At 45.3% G+C, this 25,315-nt stretch overlaps 1 protein-coding gene across 5 annotated transcripts in view; it reads left to right on the top strand.

The window, feature by feature from the left end:
* The window catches only part of LOC119437764 (scoloptoxin SSD14), a 121,827-nt gene extending 96,765 nt beyond the window's left edge, over positions 1–25,062 (top strand). For 4 of the 5 annotated variants that reach the window (XM_037704737.2, XM_049660856.1, XM_037704736.2 and 1 more), the window contains 11 exons: positions 8,679–8,906; positions 11,916–12,038; positions 12,674–12,771; positions 14,074–14,272; positions 15,753–15,916; positions 17,627–17,831; positions 18,714–18,789; positions 19,056–19,249; positions 20,703–20,940; positions 22,751–22,864; positions 23,445–25,062. In XM_037704737.2, the coding sequence (XP_037560665.1) occupies positions 8,679–8,906; positions 11,916–12,038; positions 12,674–12,771; positions 14,074–14,272; positions 15,753–15,916; positions 17,627–17,831; positions 18,714–18,789; positions 19,056–19,249; positions 20,703–20,940; positions 22,751–22,864; positions 23,445–23,591 (1,786 nt within the window). In that variant the 3' untranslated portion in view covers positions 23,592–25,062. Of the gene's footprint in view, positions 1–6,785; positions 6,888–8,678; positions 8,907–11,915; positions 12,039–12,673; positions 12,772–14,073; positions 14,273–15,752; positions 15,917–17,626; positions 17,832–18,713; positions 18,790–19,055; positions 19,250–20,702; positions 20,941–22,750; positions 22,865–23,444 lie in introns of those variants that run through there. The other variant, XM_037704738.2, reaches the window with a different exon arrangement.
* The last annotated feature ends 253 nt before the right edge of the window (positions 25,063–25,315 follow it).

Below are 25,315 nucleotides of genomic sequence, written 5' to 3'. Positions count from 1 at the left end.
GCATAATAGATCACTGCTACTGGTGGCACCTTCTGACTGGAAATCGGTCATCACCATTCCTCGCTGCTCACAAAAAGCTGTCAGCATCACCTTGCTAGCTGAGGGATGCATCATGTGTGTAGTTTTGGGGGTGGTGAATTGTACTGCTTTCATTGTTTAGAATAAAATTTAGATTCGGGTTCCCAACAATGAACCCATGTTTCATCCAGTGAAATTATTTTGCAAAAACGTTATGCTAGATTTTAAGGCACGTGGCCAAACTTTTACGGTTGCAGATCATTAGGTCCTCCTTGTGAAAAGCAAGACGCAAGTGAAGAACCCGACGCACTGACACCTTTGCAGGAGCAGATGTTCCTGAATAATATGTTTTATTGACCCTACTTGACCGTTTCTTGTTCTTGATCTTGATTGATCTTGACCCTTTTAGCTCTTTCTTGAATCGCTATGCAGTGATCTTCCAATATGGCGGCCTCCCATTTTGTGGCAGTGTCTTCGTCAGTGACTGAATGAGGTCAAGCGGGAATCGATGCCTTTCAACGGAGTTCCGTCCACATTTGAACTTCGAATGCTACATTTAACGTCATACAATGAGGTCACTGTCCAATACAGTGTTGTCGTTTCTAGAAGACGACTGTTGCGGTGTGTTGCATTTGAGAAAGGGAAACTTTATAAGTGCCTTATATTAGGATGGCTTCATTCACTCACTTTCCTGAGTCTTGATCGACCAAAAGTCGCTACATTGAAAGAGCTGATTCTTTTTTCTGGCCGATAGAGATGCACGTATTGCACTGTGTGTAATTTCTTTTATGCATGCCTACGTGAAGTGCGAATTAACCTCGTATATACATGTGAAGCATAATAACATGACGCTACGTCCGATATGACCTGCGACGGTTCGCAGAGGTGACGTCTGTAGCAAACTTGCTGGATTCGAATTTAGGTACGTTAGGTAGAAGGCGAAATCACACGATCGAGATTACTACGGGCACTGCAACTTGTTTGGTAGGGTCTGGAAACTAGTCGGATGTGGTTGTTGATACGAGTTGTATTAACCCAAATGGCGCCAAAGTGATGCGAGTAGTCACACATAAGAGCGAATAAGCAATACCAGTGGATTGCTCTACATGAAATGCTAATAACAGTGGTAAAGTTGATTCACTACGTACAGCGCACATGAAGACGTGACACAAAGCAAAGAATTGCCCTCAAAACAACGCTGAGTCTGTTCTGTTTTGCTCTGTTATACAGAGTTTGCTGTGGAAAGATCAAGGCAAGGAGTACCTCGCTGACTCTTTACCCTCAAACAAAGGATGGCACACAGTCACAGCGCTGAATAACAACTAAAATAATTATGGGCACTACACGTGATATAAGTAACATGTGCAGTTAGATGGGATATTATGCCACGGTGGCAACACCGAATATCATCCCGTAAAAAAAAAGAAAGAAAGAAACAGAATCAGTAAACAGTGTGCACCAAAATGTGCACCACACACACACACACACACACACACACCACACACACACACACACACACACACACACACACACACACACACACCACAGCACACACAGCACACAGCACACACACCACACACACACACACACACACACACACACACACACACACACCACACACACACACACACACACCACACACGCACGCACACACACACACCACACGCACGCACACACCGCACACACCACACACGCACACACACACCACACACGCACACACGCACACACACACACACACACACCACACACAGCACCACACCACACACACACACACACACACACACACACACACACACACACACACACACACACACACACCACACACACACACACACACACACCCACACACACACACACACACACACACACACACACACACACACACACACACACACACACACACACCACACACACACACACACACACACACACACACACACGCACACACGCACACACACACACCACACACACACACACACACACCACACAGCACGCACGCACGCACGCACGCACCGCACGCACGCACGCACGCACGCACGCACGCACGCACGCACGCACGCACGCACGCAACACACACCACACACACACCACACACACACACACACACACACACACACACACACACACACACACACACACACACACACACACATATATATATATATATATATATATATATATATATATATATATATATATATATATATATATAGTGACGCAAACAATCACAGGAGCCGGCACAGAAGTAGTTCAAAAATAGAAGCACGTAGGAAAAACATAACAGCACTTTATGGACGTTTCGGCCGGGCTCCGGCCTTCATCAAGAGTGCGATCGCAAGCATACAGAGCTCAAGTTATATATTTTCGCCGTAAAAGTGAAAAAAAAAGCAAGAAAAAAAGAACAAATAAAAAAAAAGGAATACAGCAAGCACGTGAATGGAAACTTGCGCGTGCACCGAGTGGTATTATAAGTAAAAAAAAAGTGAATGCAACAAGGCTGTGAAAACAAGCTCGTAAATCGTGGGTAGCCTATGACCACAGGCGCACACAGGTTTAGTGTCGTCATGAATGTCAACACGTACAATGACTCATGTCAAAGTCATCAAAAACGATGGGCATGTACAGGGGTGCTATAAGAAGTGGCATTATTGAAAAAATATTAAGAAAAAAGCATGCGGGTGTCACTAAAAAGGTTTAGTGGCGTCATGAATGTCAACACGTCTAATGACTCATGTCAAGGTCATCAAAACGACGGGCATATACAGTAGTGCTATAATATATATATATATATATATATATATATATATATATATATATAGGGCTCGCTCACCCAACTGATGCTTTCAATCTTAATCATGGTTGGTCTTGCTAAGAAATTAGAAGACGTGGAAAACATCACTCATACAATCTATGCAGACGTCATCACGATCTGGTCCGTTTGTGGCAACGACGGACAGACCGAGACAGCACTGCAGGGAGCTATCAACACAGTGGAGGAACATCTGGCTGACACCGGGCTCAGATGCTCACCAAAGAAATCAGTTATTACTATATCGACCAACGCTCAAAGGGAGACCACCCAAGGCTATGCCAGAGAGAGGGAGTATGAAGAAATCAAGTTCAGCACGAGTAACGGAGGCACTATTCCTCATTGTCGATCACATTCGAGTCCTCGGCATGCTCATAAAAAAGGGGGTTAACGGATAGACCGTTAAAAGACTTATGCATAAGACTACAAACGCAATCAGACTCCTTAAACGAGTCACTCACAAGAGGTGTGGCACGAGGGAAGACAGCCTCATCAGGCTGATTCGCTCCTTCGTCGTGTGCCACATTGCATACGTGGCAGCTATGCACAACTGGTACAGATACGAGAGGAATAAGATCAATATATTCATCCGTAGGGTATACAAGATTGCACTAGGACTGCTCGAAGCCACCAGCACCGAGAAACTACTACAGATTGGGTTACTCAATACCCTAGATGAGGTGGCAGAAGCACAGAGGATCTCGCATCTCGAAAGGCTCCCCACCACTAGCACAGGAAGACACATTTCGCAAACGCTAAAGATCACGCACCACCGTCAACACGGCTACAAAGTCGATATGCCAAGAGATATACGAGACAAGATCCAAGTAGCCCTGATACCAAGGAACATGCATCCATCTTGCAACCAGGGACGCAGAAGGGCCAGGGCCATAGCACTGCTACGGAAATATCACAGCGACAAAGAAGCAAGATTCACAGACGCAGCTGGCTACCCGGATGGCTGACGGTTCGCAGTGGCAGTCGTCAACACCGACGGTAAAGCTACACATACTGCCAGTATCAACACGAAACGACCCGAAATAGCCGAGGAAGTGGCTATTGCCCTTGCTGTGTCTGACATGGAAAGACAAGTTATCCTGAGCGACTCGCGCACAGCAGTCCGAAATTACGCCAAGGGAACAATTTCGCCGGAAGCTTTCCGCATTCTCCAAAGCAGAACTCAAGCTCGGGAAACCCCGATCACCATGATCTGGTTTCCCACCCACATGGGCGCAGTCTGTCCTAAACTTACCAACCTTAGCGAGACGGCAAACTCCGCTGCACGCAACATAATTGACCGTTAGGGAACAGCTCTCGTGGTTGACGCAGACAAGGACAGGCTAACGAGCTACAATGAATTAACTAAGGCCTTCTATCTGGCGGGACCAAGTTTCACTCCGCCTAACAACAAGTTATGCAGAGCCCCAAGCTACCACCTGGGGGCAGCTACAGACTGACACTTATCTAACCCGCTAGCGTATCATAGATTCTACCCTGAGATCTATCCCGACAGCACCTGCAAGGTCTGCGGCATAGAAGCTGCTACGCTAAAAAAACATGCTCTGGGAATGTGAGACAAAGACTAAAGGCATTAATCCCGATGTTCTCTCGGTGAGGTGGGCCGATGCCCTGCACAGCTCCAAGCTAGCCGACCAAATCTCGGCCGTCCAGCAGGCCCGCGAAGCGGCGACTAGGCACGGCCTGGACGTCCCGACGTAGGAGACCTGAGCCCCAGGTCATCAATCTGCAGGACACTTAATAAAAACTTTTACCAACCAACTAATATGGGACTATGATAATGGAGCGTACGGTTTCAAAGCGAAGCTTTGTAGTCGAACCCTTCTGATGTTTGCTAACCATGACTACTATTTATGCTATCTTGACAAATAGCTCACACAGGAGACAGCACTCATACTATAACGAATCATATGCAGACATGTATGTACTACCCTGTACAGATATTAATTTCTGTTCTCTACGTCACTGCGCAATAAAACGAACAAACGCTACCTAAATAGTTTCGGCGCAACAAATATGCGCAAGTGCATAATTCCTTTATTAAAGCTTTGTATGCCTTTTTTGGCGGGGTTTTGCGCCTCTTCTCGGTCGGCTTCTTGCCGAGTAACGTAGGCCGGTCCTGGAGATAGTGCAAAGAGTAGACTGGGCTGATTCTGGAGATGGCGTGATAAAAAGTGTGCCGATCATGGAGACAGTGTAAATCCGCGGTCACGTCGTTCACGTGAGTTGCGTGGGGGGGGGTTCCCCATGTTGCTCATTTGTAAAGTAGGCACGTAATCGCTATGCTGCAAAATGTGTCGCAGAAGCTTTTATGGAGCAGTTTTAGAGCATTCAATTAACCGCTTCACAGAAGATCCTTTTGACACTGGTTTCAACATGTTCGGTTGATCTGCATAGTTCATTGTATAGATCTGCATAGTTCATTGGGTATTCATTGAAACAGACTGGGAAGGGGCACATAGCGTGTTTGCATATAACAGTGGCGCAACATGGAATAATATTTTGATAAAGCACCGGTTAGCCGCCAATCTTTGCCAGTGGTTGATTCGGAGAACGACCATGGCTCTTGATATTTGCGTTATGTGTTACCTGATACCGCATATTAGTGCTCCAACTTCAGTGCATTTTATTTTCTGAATTTCCTGCTGGCCTTCTTCCGCAGGCCTGAAAAATAAAGTACGCATAATTAGCTTCTGCTGTGGGACTCCCGTAGACGTCTAAAAAAAAAAAAAGAAATCGTATGTTTCGCTTGTTATGAAGGATCTAGGGCAAACAAGTGTGTTAATAGTGCGTAAATTCTCTTTATTTAGTATAAGCAAAAATTCTATTCTTGCATTTCATAATAATGTCCAGTGCAGAAATACATTCTTTGGTGCACTGCTGTGCTGAACCTACATAAATAAAATTTACTGTACTTGGAAGCAATTGAAAATGTCCATGACTGATCGTAGGAAAATTTCGGTATAGATCCTCCTGTTGTTTAACTAGACCAAAATCACGGCAAGATTAAAACGTCATATTTACAACGTGCACAACAGTGGTAAAATAATATAAAATGCACATTTTAGAAAATTTGCTGCATTAAAGTAGTCACTTAGAAGTGGACTTTGAGCTTACCGTTATATTGCGAAAGGAAAGTTTCCAAAGTTCACGCACCCGCCGTGGTTGCACAGTGGTTATGGTGTGGGGCTGCTGAGGACGAGGTCGCAGGATTGAATCCTCGCCATGGCGGCCGCATTCCGATGGGGGCGAAATGCAGAAAACACCTGTGTACTTAGATTTAGGTGCACATTAAAGAACTCCAGGTGGTCAAAATTAATCCGGAGTCCATCACTACTGCGTGCCTCATAATCATATGGTCGTTTTGGCACGTAAAACCCCATAATTTAATTTTAAATTTTTTTTGAAGTTCACGCGTCGAAGTACCATTTTCACCTACTGTGTGCTACTGTGCTGGCTGTTACCGCATTCCTTGCTTTATACTTAAATAAGTGCAAACTTGGCGTTGTATGTTTAAAGAACTTTTACTACTTTCGGCGACTTCGGCAGGTCTCCGGAAAACCTATGATACATCGCTGCACTTCCATATGTTCACTAACATTGAAAGTATATAGAAGTATATTGAAAAGCGACGAAATGTATTCAAACAAATAAAATCGCTTTGGCCCCTTCATATGCACCAGGGAAATTAATCTTGTTTCTGCTAATGCTTCTTCCATTTAAACCCTACAGCTTGACGCATTACCACGCTGTTCCCATTTCAGTATAGCGCCGTCCAGCTGCATACCGTGGTGTAATCTGGCGTATTGTGGTTTACCTCTCAGGGTGACTTTTTCCGTAATAACTCGTTCTCAGCTTCGTGCATTATAGCTGTGCTGCGAGCTAATGCGCGTTGACTGAGAGTATCCACCGTCTTTCTTTCTCATTTCCTCTGGTGGAGACAGTGGTCCATCATGTCGCTGCCATGGTTTCGCGACGACGAGACAACGGCTTACGAACGGCTATCGCAAGAGGAAGACAAGCCATCGACTCCTACGCCCAAGTATATCTACACGGACTCGATGGTTCAGAGTCGTCTCTTCGCTGTTTCAGGATTAGCTTGAGATATTGACTTTGAGGAGAAACCAGGGACATTAGCCTGGCTGGGGAACACACGATGCTACTCCCGGCGTTAGATGAGTGATGTAATATACACCGTGATGACACTGAGACACACATGGTATACACGCAAGAACGTTTAGGTAGATTTCGAAAGCTATTGGCAACGTCTCATCAATGCCTCTAGCTGTCAAGAATACTAGAAGTTCTTTCGAAACGCTCAAGCGGAGCTTTACTGGCGGTGAAAATGTAGGAGGTGAAATGTCACCGGGATGGCGGTGAGAATGTAGCGAGGCCTTCAGAGATCGTCTGTATGGCAAGTAATTATCGCATTGACGCCATTATTGAAAACATCTTACAAGACCTCAGGATCGTCACACACAACACGTCAGCCAGTCGTTCCACTGAATTTTGCGCTTAAAGGTTCTCGCGAAGCCTCAACTGGTAACAAGAAGCAATCCTTCGCGGTATAAGGTTGAACATGGTCTATACAAATATTGGCTCGACATGTTTCCAGCCGCACAACATGGTGTACTTTAGCGTATTGTGATAGACTTGTCAGGGTGAGGTTTTTCCATGGTGCATCGTTCTCAGCTTCGTGAATTTAGAGGCGTTGTGAGCTAAGGCGTTTCGAAAGGACTTCTAGTATTCTTGACAGCTAGAGGCACTGATGAGACACCGTAAAAATCTTTCGAATGTATGCAAGCGTTCTTGCATGCGTGTGCTTGTGTTAGGTGTTAAGTGAAGATACAATCGGCAATTCCAAGTAGATTACTTACCACACACCCTAGGGCGTTCAAATTATCGCTATCATTGGTTAAGTGCCATTGATTGTTGATATACTTCAGTGTGGTAACTTGGTTGGTTTCGTAGTAGATACACATGACAGTTTTATACGTTTGATGACAGTATCGTTCATAACACATTCTGTGCTTTTGTTTTTCGTAAATAGCCTTTATCATCTAGTTAAAAGAAGTAGCGAGAGTGAATGAAATGTTGGATTGACTGGACATTGGCCATGAAAACGTTGAAGGGGCCGTGAAGTTTTTTTAATCTAATCGTCTGAAGTTCGTCCGTCTGGCCTCGACATCCTTGTTACTTTCCGCCTTGGAGTTGATTTGTCGTCGTAGGTTTGCATTGTGAGAGGGAACAGTGAACAAAAAGCCCAAAGAAAACAAACAAAAGCAAATAGAGAATATGCCGACAACTACGACGATGTTTTCGAATGGCGGCCAATATCTTGTGCAGTGAGTGTATATGTTACACGAGATGGACTTCACCGATGCTTAGTCACTCGGTGATAATGCCGGCTCCATGTTCTAAATTTAATATCCTAAAATATTTACTATTAATCTGTTTCTAACATGGGCCTTCATTTTCAGAACAGAAGCGCGCGATAATGTATGCGTAATCATTCTAGAAAATAGGTGTAGTTATACGTGCACGTTGGTGATAATCTGGACTCTTGATAAAATAAAGTAAAAAAATTGTATTTGTAATCTTTCAATGATTTCACATATAATAACACTAGAGAGAGAACGTCTTGTGATGTGATGCTGTTAAGCATTGTTCCAATAATTTTCTAAATGATCGCTGTTATATTACTATTGCCAGAAAACAACACTGGAACGCTTAAAATTGTATTTCAATGTCAAGTTTGCTGTATCGATTGCAATGTCGCTTGTTATAGATAGCAATAATCCTGACCCTTCCTCCTCTTTATTCTTTCTTGCAGCACTGCTTTAGCCGCGAGGCCCATTCTTCTGTGCTGCGTTTTCCTCGTGGTAGTGGCCGTGGTGAGCGCAACCAGTGTGTTGGTGACTCTCTACGCGAAGGACAGTTTACGCATAAAGTGCCTTCCTGGCCCCGTCCACGTCGAGATCACTCCTTCGTCGTCAGCCCTTGGCAATTTCAGCACATGGGCCGTGTCTACCGATGCTGCACCATGCACATCGGTCGCCAGGTAAGAAATGAATCAAAGCTAGCTCAGCTGATCAAGCTGAGACTTTCTTATGTCGAGTGTGGTGGGCATTTCTCCCCCTACGACAAAGTGAGCGCCCATAGCACACTTGGACAAGTAGTACCATGGTGTGTCATGTGTGTGAAGTGAAAACAGACAGACAGACAGGATTGAATCTTCATCGAAAGGCGATGAAGATCTAATTTGACAAGCGGCACCAAGGACGCCTGGTTCATATTGCACTGAACGATATTCTGATTGCACGCAGGAGGTTACCCGGCAGTGATGCAAGAACTCTTGGCTCTTCCAAAGTCATCAGGGTGTGCTTATTAAGACTATCGGGTCCCTCAATAACGGACAACCAGAATTCGACGCCACAGGCAATTTTCTCCGCTATCTACCCAGGAGACGTGAAAAAAAAAAACTAAGAAAAAAAGGGGGGGGGGGGAATGTAAGTGGGATGAGAACGAAGATGACGCAAGGTGACAGATTTGAGAATTCGTGGATGCAGGAATGTGAATAAACACTACTGGCGACCGCGTGAACTTAAATATTCATTCGCAGAAATATTCTTTCGCAGAATTTCCATTTCGCAGAACTGCGAATAAATTCCCCTATGCTTTCCTTGTCTTCATTATATGTTGGCTTCATATTGGTTGATTTAATTATTTCCACCAATAATGGTTGTGATTAACGAAAATTGGTCCCCTCAGTTTTCCCCTGTTCTCGTTCATTGCAAAGCGAGGGTCTTGAATCTGGCATGTTTGATGCCTTGAGGTAGCCTACGAAGGCTTATTGGTCGGCTGCCAACTGCTCTTAAAATTCACGTTCTACGTGACGCGATCGTTCAAATAGATTGTTCCACATACACCGCCATGGCCTTGAGGGGCGCTCACTAACACTCCGCGGATTAAATAAACACCACCTAGATAGCACAGGCCTACGCACTCCGATCTATGACGTCATGCTACCTGGCCCGAAATTTTCATTGCCAAGGCTGGCGTGACGAAAGCGGTGACGTCAAAATCACTGTTGCTTACGTGGGAGCATCCCCATTAGATTCTATGGCAGTCGGGTCAGGTAGCATGACGTAATGATCAGAGTGCGTAGGCCTTGTGCTATCTGGGTGGTGTTGGTTAGATACTGTACACACATATAAATGCCTAGAAGTGTGTACGCTGGAACACGCGCCTGCGTAGCCCAATTGGCAATGCAACGCACATGTAATGCAGATGTTGTGAGTTCGGATCTCACCAGCGGCAAGTACCACGGCTACGTACCACACACTGTGGTACGTAGCCGTGGTAGCCATGGCAACCCGGAGGAGAAGGAGGAGGAGGAGACCACGTGCATGCGCGTGCGCATGACCTAGCAAGTTAAGGCCTAGCAGCAACCAAGTTCATACCTAGCAGTAGCAGCCAGTAGGCTTCACTGTACCTAAGCTTTGCGCGACCGAGTGCAAACTTGCCAGATTTTTTTTCATCCACTTTCATTTCCCTTCAGCTTATCATTTCTACACTTGAATGAAAAACTACAAATAAATAATACCCTATGCTTTCCTCGAGTTCCTTATCGGTAGGCTTCATATGGTTGTGCATAACAAAAAATGTTGCCCCTCAATTTTCTTCTATTCCTAAAGGGGCCCTGAACCACACCTCGGGCTTGGTGAAAAAACACAGTCCGCGGATAGCATACGCTGCTGTGATCCTCTCGGCTAAATTATGCAGTCGTGCACGGCACGTAAATCTCGCAAGCGGAGCGCGGAGTCACCTTTCTCTTAAACGCTCTCTTTTAAAAAGAAGCCTGCTCCTCAGTTTTTTCTGGACGGTTTATTTCGTAATATAGCAGATTCCCGGTAGGTGGCTGTTATTGGCAAATAGCTGACATCAATAAAGGAGGGTGTCTGGATCAGTGTGCTTCTTTGTACTGTTACTGCGTATATTTATTGACGAAGTTTGATAAACAGCCGGAGGTAAGCGAAAATCTGCTTTCGAATTTCGGTAATAATTACGTACTTCCGGAAGAAGCCGTCTATCGTCTGCTAACGCTCGGCCGCGGCCGCCCGTGTGGGAATTAAACTTTGGCCACCCTGCTGATCGATGGCGTAGCCGTCGGGTCTCGCTAATTTCGACTAGTTTTGAACATTCAACTAGCATCGAACCACGCGAAACTTAGGGTCACACCACACGCACGATTCTTAGAGTGCGCTCACTCCTGACCGCTCCTGGTTAGACGCCTTGGTAGACTTCGCTTCGCGCTATTGATAGCGCTTCAAAATGCGCAAGTTGGATGTGGCTACTATCTGTCGGTAAAGCTGGTGCAGGACAAAGTTGGTCCGCACCACGTAGCGCAGCCAGACAGAAGCATATGAGCACGAGCGCGCACTCAAACCCTGTCGTGCACAAAGCAAACGCTGCAGTTGCATGTATAGCTTGCGGTTTGCGACGTATAGCGTATATAGATACCGCGGCCACCACGGGGGGCTGCGACTCGTCCCCTGGCTGAGCGCACTACGGCTCGCTGAGGACAACCACGTTAGAGTGACTCTAACCGCATTGGGCACGTTTGGTGCATCGTAGATGCCGAAATCGGAAATACTCGCGTCTATATGAATATCCAAAATCAAATTTGAAGAGCCCGCCACGGTGACGTTCAGTAGGCGAAACGTTGAGGGCCCACCGCGCTCGGCCGTAGCCTTCGCAGTGCAAATAATCGAAGAAAGAGCGGAAGCACCGCGAACGCTATGTTTGATTGCCAATAACTTCTGAATGTACTTGCAATGTACTTCTGACAATGTACTGGGCAATGTACTTCTGAAATAGTCTAAATAACCTTCAAATGCATTTATCGACTTCGATAAAAAGTGCTTCAGGGCCACTTTAAGTGCTCTGATGATAAATGTGATTACGGTGTGGCAGGTCATTTTTTTTGCGTGGTGATGCAAGGAAACAGCGATTGTGAAGCAGAGCTAGGGCCTCACCCTTGAACCCTGTGTAATACTTCTTTCTCCAGGCGTATCTTCCGCAAAGGCGGAAAGACAGTGGACGCCGCCATTGCCACCCTGCTGTGCATGGGTGTCGTCATCCCTCATTCTATGGGCATCGGAGGAGGATTTATAGCGACCGTCTACTCAAGGTACAGTCCTCGACTGGTTTATACATTATTCTCTTTCAGAGGTGACGGGAACGCATTTAGTAGTAAGTAGTATAGTATAACACTCAGCTGCAGGCATGGTTTTAAGCTTAAGATGCGAGTGGGAGCAGGGTAACCTTAAGCTTCTTTTGTGGTTAGGAGATATTCTTTGCGTTGGGTCAAAATCGCAAAGAAACAATGAAGTTCATTTGCTTCTTTTACCGAGACAGCCCGTGACTTGCAATTTTCTATATAACGTTTCATGCGTTTGAACCGAACCCACGAGACGGAATAAAATTAATCAATGTAGAAAGAAATTGACTCCTACCTGGCTGTATCAGATAGCATGGATGAAAAGTATGTTGAAAGTTTTTATTGACTTATTTTTAAGTATTCCTTACATGCTCGCAAAGTTAAATAAAACAAATAAGCACTAAACAGCGAGAAAAATAGGACGCCGGGTTGTCGTGCGGATACCTGGACAAAGAGATGAACAATGGCGCAAACCTTAAAAATGAAGCGCCGGCTAGCCATGAAAAAACTAACTCAGCCCTATTCTAAGAATGTATCTTACTCAATGAAGTCTTAGAAAAGAAATAGCGATATTTCATTATTATTATTACTTTTTTCGCATTCAGGTCCAAGAGAGAAGCACAAGTGCTCGTCGCCCGAGAAGTGGCTCCTGCAGGTGCCACGAGCGACATGTACGTGAACAACAAGAAAGGAAGTCTATATGGTGAGGCCAACTGGTCTGTTTCGATGATTTTAAGTTGGCGACAAGGCAACGCTACTCTCAGCTCAGAGTTAGAAATATAGTTAGTGCGAAGATGAAGGGGAGGGATTTTCTTGGCAGAGAGCAATCCGCAGTGTTCGCCGAGTTGCTATGGCACCCTGCTGCGGATTACAATGCCACGAGCACAAACTCCGGCCGCAGCAGCCGCACGCCGAGGTTGAAGAATACAGAACTCCTGTGCATAGAAATTACGGTGTACATTGAAGAAAATCATATGCAAAAATGACTGGTGTCCCTGATTAGATACGCTCCAGATTTGTGACCTTAAACTTCATAATTTGTTTTCACACAAAGAAAGAGCTATGTTTCTAACAGGGCGCTTTGTCAAGTTACTCCGCACTTAAAAGAGAGAAAGAGAAAAAAAAAGATAATGTATTTCATGCGGCAGGCGGAGCTTCAGCCAACGGCATCTGGCCATTGTCTGCTGGCTGGTGGCGAAAGAAAGTGTAGCAGTGCACTGGTACTTCGGTCAGAACTGATAGTACAGGGTTCACAGCGGTCACAATATCGACTGCAATAAATTTCCTTTCAGGGGAATCAACATGTTTCGTAACCGCCCTGTCAAACCAGTGGCGAGAAAAAGCCTTTTAAGCGTTGAGTGGCTTGGTGAATACAACTTAGGTGTGAACTTAGAAATGTAAAAAAAAAGAAGGAAAAAGAAACAGAACAAGAAGGCGTTGAGTGGTGCCTTCATTTCGGCGAAGCCGTGCCGTGGCTTCTACATGCAAACAATATCAAAGGTGCTTAAACATAACTAGCACGCATGATTGCCCTTTCACAGGCCCGTGCTTGAGTTGCAAAAGTAACTTGGTTGCCATGTGATGGCACGGCCGCACAAATGCAGAAGTTATGGTTCATAGCGTATGCTCAAGAGGCAGTAAATTGATAAAGTGATAAAGAAAAGAAAGATGTGACATGACAGTACGGTAATAAAGGAAGAAAAGTTATCTCAGCCATGGAGTCCAGGCATGAACTCATTTGTTCATGTCAACCTTTGGAGAGGTAGAAATATCCGCACTTCTGAAATGAATTATCCGTCGGCTTGCTAGCTGTGTCCTTGCTTCGCAAGATATGCTTTAATGCCACGGTTCAGCAACCAATCAGCCAACAACATTTCAAGCTGCACTTGCATTGATTTCTGGCGTGCAGGGCACAAAGTGTAGGTTGTGAACCGGCAAGGACCGCTAGCGCGGCATATTCATAATTCCCGTTGTCCCGAGCGACACTTGTTTATTGCACGTGCAGGGGGTCTCGCTGTGGCCGTGCCCGGAGAACTTCGGGGATACCAGGCGCTGCACCGGCACCTGAATGGAACTCTGCCATGGAAGGAGCTGTTCAGGGATGCCATTCGGCTGGCGAGGCACGGCTTCCCCATGGGCGCACATCTGGCCAACGCACTGCGGGAGAAACGAACCGTCGACCCTGTCTTAGAAGCAAACGTCAGGTGGGTAGGTGCCCAAGTACTGTGCACGCCAGCATGGGCCTGAGTACAGACGAAGTTCCGCCTCTGTGTGTCACTGCTCTGTCTTTCTAAGGTTAAAATTTAGAGGCGATTTTGGCGAGCGCGTTCATGCACAGGGCTAACAAGTTGTTGAGTGTGTGTCGCAGCTGTGAACGCCCTGAGTTATGTAAAGTACAAACTACGCAAAAAGAAAAGACCCGCCCAAATGCGCAGGAGGAGTGTAGTTTCTTTTTTTCAATTTTCAGCAGAGAAAAAAAATGGAAATGAAAAAGGCGTCAGACAAAGAAAGTGGTGCACTAATTGCGTTTATCATTATTCGCTATTTGTTCTGTTTCAGAATAATATTTCTGTTTATTGTTTCAGGAGAACTCACTGACTATTGTCACAACAAATACAGTGACCTCTCGTAATCTGCAGAACAACTGTAGTTTGGGCTAGTTAGCATAAATTTATCGTGGTCTCTTAGGCACCAAGCAAGAGCTTTAAAGAGGACCGATCATCGCGATACACTCGCAGATGAAAGTATTTATTCGAAAGCACACAAATAAATAGTGCTCGACAAGAAATCTATGCAGATCTCCCGTTTCAAAGCGGGATCTGTACAAATACAGGGGATCACTGTACGCCCGGAAACATTAATGTATATATCATTTAAGAATGGTCACAGCACTGCATTGCAGTGAATCTTCCCTCTGACAAGATGGTGCTACATCTAAGCCTCGATTTAATTGTAGTTATGAAACTGCATTGCAGTGATCGATCCCTGGTGGGGAATGCTCCACCTATTCTTTATGTAGCTTTCATTTTCTGTGGTTCGACATGTACGGCGAGCTGAATCAATTTGCAGGAGAGAAAGTATTTGTTGTACATTTAAAGCGACATCTATGTTGGGAATAAGTGTTACAAAGACAGTTATAGCCACCTGCTGCCATGGTGTAGCCCTTGTTCAAGTCGGTACGAACTTAGCGATGTGACTGCTCATGAATAGCGACGTTACTGTGAGCAATAAAAAATATGATGCTAGGGCATTGTTCAGTGTGGTCCCTACTACAACGCTGTTTTGCCCTGAGTCGGGATAATTTAGTGATATTATTTTAATATGTGATTCCGTTTCGTGCTTTGCGAACGTCCAGAGTGACTCGCTGCCCATGTTATCACAGAAATCAGCCAGTCGTGAACGGCGGGGGATAAGAAACGAATATAATCGGTTGAATGGAATCCCTACTTTATATCGGCCCTGCGTTGACGACCGTTTCATACCTGTCCCTTGAAATAGCGGTGGGTCCTACAATTCTGGGAATAAAATGCATTTCTTTCTTCTATGCTTCTTTATGATAAAAAAGAGCTGCAACACAGGTACTCAATTGTGCTCTTCAATCGTCAGGAATCGCACACGCTCACGTACGCTTCCATCAAGTGTCCATTAGAGATAAAGACACAATTACCTTGCTCTTGATCTCAGGAAAGCCTTCTCGGATCCCGAGACGGGAGACCTGCTGGCCGAAGGGGAGCTTGTGACACTCAAGGACCTGGCTAACACGCTGGAGCAGATAGCCGAGAAAGGACCCGACTACTTTTACGAAGGAGAGTTAGCCGAGAATATCGTCAAGGAAGTCCAGGCTAACGGCAAGTGTGCATATTTCACTATTCGAACTCCGATTATATTTACCACATAATCGCTGAAAGCGGGAGTAGCGTGCGGTTTCGAGGATTTCCAGGAATAACTAGAGATGTTGTGGCGCTATATATGATGCTTACAACAGGTGTGATCAAAAATAGCGAGAGGCGTGCAGAGCAGAGATGTTGTGCTTGCGTGAAAGTATCTAGAAGATGGCTATAACGCGCGAAACTATTGGACTGGATGAGAACGCAGCACTTCTTGCCTTATTGTTTATCGCTGTGTAATTCCTACATCCTGTACGCGGCGCTCGCAAGGGGCAACTACGCGCAATTAAATCCGTCTGCTGCGAGCAACCACTTTACCCAGTTACCAATCACAGAGGAGGCGATTTTTTCTAGCAAACTGCGAAGCTAAACATGACCAACTCCTCCCCATCTCCCGCTATGTGTGTGCGTGTAGTGCGTGTGCGTGCGTGTGCGCGAATGCGTACGCGAGTCATCAATGAGCGTTATGAAAAGATGACACCTACACGACGTGTGCTGAGATTGGCTCTCTGGATTTCCAGAGGTGGTAGAAGGAAAATAATTCGTGCATCTCACGTCATAGATTCGTGACTCCTCTTGCGACCTTACAGCACACACCAACCTGACAGGCAAGAAGCACTCGCTCGTACTGACACATGAGAAACGCTCGCGCTGACTCAAACACGCACTCAGTGCCACCACCGAGAAAAATGGTTTTCGTCGCAAACCTTTGTCAGAAAAAAACGAGGCACGGGTGCTGCTAAATGCAGGCTCCGTCGTGTTGCAGCATTGCGATTCTTGTGGCTAGAAAACTTGGGAGGATGAATAGAAGAAACCCCTTTTTTTCTCTAGAAGTTTTGAACTGAATTGATGTAACAGAACGCCGACGGGGCATCTTGGAGTTAACTAAAGCAGCGATGTGGGCTTGTTGGTATTCTATGACAGAGAACTAGTTGTAGCGCTAAAATGCACAGAGACAGAAGAAAAACTATATAGGCGCCACACCCGCAGTGCTACTAGCAACAGCAATGTTTAGTTCGATCACAGGCTGAACTATAACACTCCCCCCCCCCCCCCTCTCCCACGCAATGGCAAACACTGATCAAGTGAAGAAGCTCAAATACTACGATAAACGTTACCAGCGAAAATTGCCAGCTAGGCACACCTTCATCGCTTCCGCAAGGACTATAGCTCCTTTGGAGATAGCATTATGGACGGTTGGCTCATGCATGAACTGCCCAACGCATCGATTTTTTCTGCCTCAACGATTAAACGAGTCCGTTCAGCCCCCATCCCTATGGCGCTGCATGTGTGTCTCCCTTGTTGTTCTGTTCATGTGCCTTTGAGCACTACAACTAGTTCTCTGTCATCTGGGATTCATCTGCCGATATGCGCGCAGTGAATTCATCGTTTTATCCTGTTATGTTTTAGAACGTCTGGGCCACTCGGCACGGACGGTTTAGTTTGCCGGAAACAGCAGATTTTAAGCGACATTATTTTTGTAAGCGGGAAGGTTGGTGAATGGGGCTTTGACACGGATGCAGCAGCTGCTGTTTCGCGCCTCATCAATTTTGATGTTGTTTGACAGTGAGCGAGATCAACCAGGCAGGAAGCATCTGTATCAGAGCCACGTCATTGTCGCAGCGCTTTCGACTACGCTGTTTTCAGATGCCACGTGTTTGTTTTCTTCAGGCGGCATACTCACGATGGAGGACCTGAGACGCTACCAGGTGAGCTGGGAGAAACCAGTGACTGCCCGTTTCAAGGGCGGCATGACCATGCTCTCGGCGCCGCCGCCAGCGAGCGGCGCGGTGCTCGCCTATATCTTGGGCATAATGGACGCTTTCCGGTCGTCGCCGAAATCTCTTCTGGAGGACAGCGTGACCACCCTGCACAGGTAAATTTATACCTACGTTACACCCTGCAAGGTAGAAATAATCCATCGCATTTAGGATACTTTGTCTCCTGACTTACACACATAAAAAGCAGCGTGAGAAAGAGCGCCTTTCTGTACTCGGATGATACTCTCGCGATTATTTATATCTATGTGGACCAGTACCCTCGATGGACATTAATAGTACACGAGGGTGCGGACCTTTAGGCGGAAGTGGTAGAGCGGGGAAATTCCCGAATGGAGATCCACTGCCTACAAATGGCGGTGCTGAACACTCTGGCACAACACATACTCAATGGTGGCATTTGACGCAGGACCCGGGCAAGATGGCTTTTAAATAAAGTTTATTTTGGCCATATCGAGGGGAGTGGGGTAGGAGGGGGGGGGGAATCCGCATCAACCTTATTCAAGCAATATGATAGAGGCACTGAGGCCGAGCTCTCCACCTTTCTGCCATTAAAAATTCCATCTCTTTCTTTTTGGGACAAAAATGTTTTTCGCCTAATCCTCTTCGATACGTGCTTTAATGGCAAATGACGCTTAATCTGCCTGCACACTTTTGGAATCGAGGCCTCGCTTGATGCCTTTGATGTGAAAAGAAATAGTAATTTGACCATACGTAAAATTTTTTTCCGATCATTTCAGGTGATTACAAGTTCTCGCTAGATATGTCGTTTGATATTTGTCAAGCAAGAGCCAATATAACTCGGTGTAGTGTAATTACGCCGTGTTGCTACAGAGTGTAATATTGCAGTGTAATGCACAATTGCTTACTCACGAAAAAGCACATTTGAATTCGTAACACAAAATTAACGGCAAGTATTCGAAATGTAAACATCTTTAGTGCAATGCAAACTGCCAGTGTTTTTTACTTTTCGTTCGCAGGTTTGCTGAAGCGTGCAAGTTTGCTTATGCCAAGAGGGCCCTCCTTGGAGACCCTAAATTTGTTCAATGTGAGCAGGTGTGTACGAAACGTTGCTGTGCGTGAATACTGGCTACGCCTGGTTGGCCTGTCAGGTTTCCTATTATGTGTCTTGGTCTTACTGTGAATGGTGACTGACTCATTCTCTCACACACACACCACCCCACACGCACACACATACGCACACAAACACGATAGTGACTCTCTAGCGCCCTTCACTCTCTCAGTTCACTCTCCAATGATACGATGACCTTCCGAGAAGAAACGTGACCATGCTGGCGTTCTATCTGTTCTGCTTCTTGCAGTTGGTCCGCAACATGAGTTCGCACCAGTTTTCTTCGGAAGCAAGGTACAAGATTGACGACGACCGCACATTCTCTGACCCACACTACTACGGTTTCGTCGACGAGGTCATGAAGCCTGACAAGGGCACGGCGCACGCTACTTTCTGGGGACCTGATGGTGACGTCATCGTCGTATCCAGCACCGTCAACTACTAGTGAGTCTTGCGTGTTCTGCCTCCTTATTACCAGCACAATGGCGTCTGTGTGCTTTGGAACGCAAACCTAGTCTAAAGCGATCACTCCAGCATCGCGAAAATGACCTGCGTTGAACTACCGAATGTTTGAGCTAAGGCTCGCAACACTTCTATTCTCAAAACATTTGTTCAGAAAATTTCAGTTAAACAAGCTGCTAAGGAACTGAAGTCAGTGTTAGGGCTTAAGTAACACGTATAAATGCCGTCACTAAGCATTGGCGCGAAAATTTTGTGTAATATCTTGCTGATCTGAGTATATATTTTATGTAATGCCTAAAGAAGTGATGTTTGTCTGTATTGAGACATTCTACAAAGACTCGTTAATGAACCTATAGACATTTGTCTATACTCGACCTATAAACACGAGTGGACCAGACAGTCATTTTCAAAATGCCATAAAAGATATAAGCATGTATGCTGTTTAAAAGTCGCACTGAACATGGCAGCCGAAAATTTTATCGTGATATCCGGCCCTCTTACCGTTTTTTTTTCCTGAAAGAATCATTGGTGCACTTCTCAAAGGTGCAGTGAGATATGTCCAAGTTTGAGAAAGCTTATTAAAATTCGGCAGTAGCTGGTGGCGCATAGATTGATTCCCAGTGAACAGTGATTATATCTGACCCTGGGCAGCCTTCGGTGTCTATAGAGGGTATCTAGAGGGTGCATGGGATAAAGTCATTCTCTAGAAATTCCATCTTGAAAGTCGATTAGATTATTAGGGATAGTTTAGTAGACGTAAATAGATTTTATACGGGCGAAGGACTGCGTAGGTGGAGAAAGACACTTGGCATTTGCGGAATTTCTTATTTGTCATTACGGTTGTCAGAAATTGTACAATAATAATAAATAAAAAGCTAATTGGTTAAGTCTAAGCAACATTTTATTTTTTGTTGATGACTTAAAGACTAATCTTAGAATGGCGGAATTGAAGTTGATGACAGATTAAATAAGTTTTATTAATAAAAATTTGGGAAAGCGGCTCCAAGACATATGTGTTCACTATGAGCAGCGATACAGACGCGATAGTTTCACGTATGTTTCCACAAGGCCATTTGAAGCATTGGAGAATTCGTCGCACTGATGTGTCTGTCATGTTTGCTCATGGCGCTCCTCCAGGTATGGCTTCCTCACTCGTCGGAATGTACTCGCGAGACTTCCACAGATGTACATGGTACTAAGTGCTCTTCCCACCATTGCTTCCCAGCTTGCCTAGGCGATAGAGCATTCATGTTTCAGCAAACGTGACTACGTTAAGATGGCAGAGCACCGAGTCAGATGACTGGAGGAATATCTTGCAACGCCGATCTCAGAATCTGTCGTTAATGCCACCTCGTTTTGCTTCACATATGCGGGGAATCGCACTTCAAATGAAAATGTATCGGTCGCAACTTAATTTCATGTTTTCGCCTTGCAGTTTCGGAAGTATGTTGCGGACATCGGGTGGAGTGGTCATGAACAACCAAATGGACGACTTCTCCACGCCAGGCATGCGAAACTTCTACGGCGTGGCCCCTTCTGTGGCGAACTTCATTTACCCTGGAAAGAGGCCCATGTCCTCGATGGCGCCCGTGGTGGTTACCGACGAAAACGGGGATGTCCAGCTAGCCTTGGGCGGCACGGGAGGTGCGAAGATCACCTCAGGCATCGCGCTGGTGAGGCTCCAGTTGTTCCCAACAAATACCAATAACGCGAAGAAGCCCCACAGAGATAGGCATCGACTAGCAACTGAAGGTTCATGAGGAACCATGCACTCTTCTAGCCAGAGCTCGCACGAAAATAGTTCGAGGGGGGGGGGGGGGGAGGGCCCGCACAACTTGCATCCGCTAGAAATCTTATACCTCTGTCACACGCGGCACTTTCGATTGCGATCGCGCCTGACGAGAGCCGAATTTGTCCACCATGATTGGCTCCCTTCAGTAGATTGCGCAATAGAAGCGCTCACGATTAAAAATTTGATGCCGCTGGGGCTCTGTCGCGATGACAAGTGCCCTGTGTGACTTTTTGCACGCATAATATACTTTCGCATATATCTTGTGATCTATTTAGGCTGTTTTGTTTAAAGATTTTCACGGTTCTCGAAGAAACTCAGCGGAATCGCGATAGACTTAAGGCGAAATGCACTGCGGGACAGCACCGTGACGCTCTGCTTCCGTGCCGCAGCTGATGCGATGATGATCACTGATCTTTATTGGCATCCCTTTTGAAACAGGGCGGAGACAAATAGTCTCTTAGCCTGCTTGATCAAATCTGCTTTTAGTACATCTATCGTTTCTAGCATGTTGTATATCTTTTTTTTCTTGATACTTCTATATTGTACAGATGACCGTAATCGGTCCAGTTCTATCAATCTCTTCCCTGCTTTTCTTCGACCAATACTCCAAACATCGCTTCATTATCTCCACTGCTTGCTAGTTAATGCTTCCGTCCGTCCGATGTGAATCCCAACGTTCTTGGAGGACGGACGTTTCCTGTGGGTCTTGCTGGGGTGAAAACCTCCTCACTGACATCGGCCTCACTGCAGCATACGACATGATGAAATGCAGCGAATACGTTGTGCAACGGAGGTTACGGTAAAATGATATGTGAATGTTTTTCTTCGTATAAACAAAAATCACATTACCCAAACTTAGGCAGATCAATTTCCCTGTATACCGGTCTCCATTGCGTTACTTGGGTTGTTTCACTGTGATGAGCTTTATATCAAATTTTCATCTGAACATGTACAAGAAAGTATCAATTCACACATCTTAAATTGTTGCAGAAAGACTTATTATAAATATATACGTTGAAAGTGAAGTTTCAGAAGTTTATCGTTATTGTGCACTATCAAATTCACCTTAATGTTCCTTTCTTATGAAGCATTGCAATGTACCATTCACGATTAGAAGTACACGTCACCGACGACTTCATTTATTTGAACTTTATAACTATTTTTAGACGACGTTCTACTTTCGGAGCATGCCTGATCACCGTTTTGCCACATAGCCAAATGTAAAAAAAAAGACAAGAAAAATGGTAAGATGGTCTCGAGCGTGGTTACTTAGTTCTGCTTGTTGTTCACAGACACTGTTGCGTATTTGAAACTTAAGCCCGTCCACGATACACGAATGTCGTGATACTTTAGCGAGGAACATAAATAACTTGATTTGTTCGACATAAGTATTTTGGTAGCAGTTAAAGATATATACAAAATAAGCCCTAACAACATCAAAGTTTAGAAACTCGTAGCGGGTTGGTGTTGACTTCAGCAAATGCACAACTTCGTCGCCATTCTTTTGTTTCTTTTCCACGTGTACGCAGTAAATTTCACTCTTTTTTTTAACTTCGTAATTTTATAATTATCCTAAGCTTGTCATCTCTACTGGCCTTACTGTATTACCGCGAAAGCTGCTTTCGTGGTGGTACATTAAGCTTTGTTTTTGCTAATATGAAGGTGTACTGCTTTTTTTTATTAACTTGAAGGTGATCATGCGGACATTGTGGCAGAGAAACAGCATCAAGGAAGCCATCGACTACCCAAGGCTCCACCACCAGCTGATACCAAATCATCTTATGGTTGAGTCATACTTCCCGAAGGTACACACTCTCTTTAATAATTTTCACTGTTGATATAAGAATGCACTGTAATAAATTACGTTACACACGCGCGCGGTGAAATAGTGCCATCAGCGTTTGAAAAAAAAAGGCTTTTCTAATACAGACGAAATAAGGCAGTGTTTTAAACTCCTCCGCAGCCCTATTAAAGCCCGAAACACGAAAACGGTTAGATTACGGAGGATATCGACAGCCTTACCTGTACTCGGCAGTATTTTCAACAAGCTGCAGCTCGCACACATTTACGCTTTATTCAAAGTTCCTGAATGAGAAGGATAAACGTAAAAGTCACTCTCAGTGCGTCCGAATGCTACAGAACAGAAATGAGCTCTACAATAGGAGAACATCCGTGTGCCTAAAGTTTAGGCAGTTTGTTAAATAGAAAAGCAGGATAATTGTCCATACACAACGTTTGACAATGCGATGAAAATATATTAGGTATACCCTTGCCTTGAGGATTCGGAGTCATTAATTTTGAGCCATCCCAGTACTGGTTTCATCGCGCGATCATTCTAGACCAGCTATATAGTCGCAAAAATAAACTTTGCGTGTTCTGTTGCAGGCTTACGTAGAAGAGCTACAGAAGCTTGGCCACAAGGTAACCTACCCGAAAGGGAGATTTTCCATCATGATGGGCGTCAGCAAGCATAATGGACGTCTGTACGCGAACTCTGACTTCAGGAAAGGTGGCACTGTGGATGGATACTGAGGTGTTTTTTACGCCTACATCATCGTCACTGGACCGAATGTGCGGGTTCTTCATCTGCACGGCTGAGGCTGCGGTTTTGCTGTGACTGGACAGTGGTGTGTTTCCCTCCGACGCTGCACTCAGGAACACTGTGGAGTGTCAAGGAGAGGCTGTGAAGTTAGGAGCAAGAGGCTTCAACTACGCGATGCATGTGAAAAGAAGAAAAGGATGTGGAGTGGGGTTAGGATCGGCGCGGACGACGATCTAAACGCGGCGTAAGGGGGACGTTTAAGTCATTTTTGGTCATGCCTGTGTGCTTTCTCTCATGTTTTCTTTATTTTTTTTTTGCACGTCAACATGTCTGGCGTACATTACAGAAGCTTGCCTTCGCAGAAATCCTCCAGATGCGAACACATGTGAACCTGAAAGTTTCGTTTTCTAACGTAGTGACGTCTTCACTCAGGTCCATCACCCGGCATGACTCAGCGTGACTCGGAGTGGCTTCGTGAAAGTGTTGTGTAAATACCGAGTTTAGCAGGCATCAGTATAATTGCTGACCCACGGCGATTCTGCATAGCTTTTGCGTCAGTTTGTATTAATACCAAGTGTGAAAAATGCTACACGGAAGAGTGTCACTGTGGTCTTAGAATGCGCAAAGTGCAGTGCTCTTGCCAGGTGCGCCGGATATTCGTAAGTATACGCAGGTCATGCTCAATTATTGATTGCCTTGTCAGCATGGTGCTCTCGGCGTTGGTGCGAAAATAGCACGGGTATACGGCCTGCAACGTGCCCGGCCAGCGCTCATTCTTTTCGGCAGCACACGCACCCCACCACGTGGACTGTACAGCACGCAACCAATGTACATCAACGCGAAGACGCATTTGCTCGCAATGTGTTGCTCAGAATCTCGTCCAAGTTAGTAATGACCAGTGGCTTGAGAGTTCTGTGATTACACAAGAAATAAAGACGTACACGATGCGACGTTATACGGGAAGAACGCAATTTATCTTAAACTGATCGAGCGGCCTTCAATGCACATCTCATACTTTAAATACGTGCGAAGTACAGGTGGTCGGTAGCGTTCTCTGCGAGTAGTTAGGACTTTCACTGTCTGTGGTCAAGTACGACAACAGTGTAAATTGATCCTTTCGAAATGCAGTTTGTAACAATCTTCACAGGCTCTAAAAATGTGCTCATGTCCTGTGAAGGAATACCATTCTGTAAATGTACGGGATGCAAGCAATTGCCTGCTGTTATCGTGTCCATTTGGTGTAAAATTACACAACAATAAGCTTTGTACAGCACGTAATGAATTACGTGAGATACGCGCATTGATAGTCCGCATATCTGCGGCTCGCTTCGTGTGATGTATTTTACGGAGCAATTTTTTACCTGAGTCTTATGCTGGCCGGAATGACACAGGTCCACTTGTTTATTATTTTAGGTAAGAGCTTTATGGAAATTTTAAGTGAAATAAATTTATTGAAAAATGTGGGTGCCATTAAAAGTTGCTGGTGCGTGTTCGGCACTGACAAAAATGACAAACTCTCATGTTCACTAACGGAGTTCGAAGGCAAACTCTACCCCGCCTGCTCCACCTGGTGGGCAGCAGTGCACCCCTATAACGGTGCCTGTGCGCTTTCTTACCTCTCACTGACACTTAAATAAACACCGCAACCAGGCACTCGCGACATTTCCTCGAAGGTGCCAGTTAGAGGGTAGTACCCGAGGAACTTTATGATACA

This window comes from Dermacentor silvarum, chromosome 1 (genome assembly GCF_013339745.2).
Source record: "Dermacentor silvarum isolate Dsil-2018 chromosome 1, BIME_Dsil_1.4, whole genome shotgun sequence".
Classification (NCBI taxonomy): Eukaryota; Metazoa; Arthropoda; class Arachnida; order Ixodida; family Ixodidae; genus Dermacentor; species Dermacentor silvarum.
The sequence above is the reverse complement of the archived record's forward strand: the minus strand, read 5'-3'. Positions and strand labels throughout refer to the sequence as shown.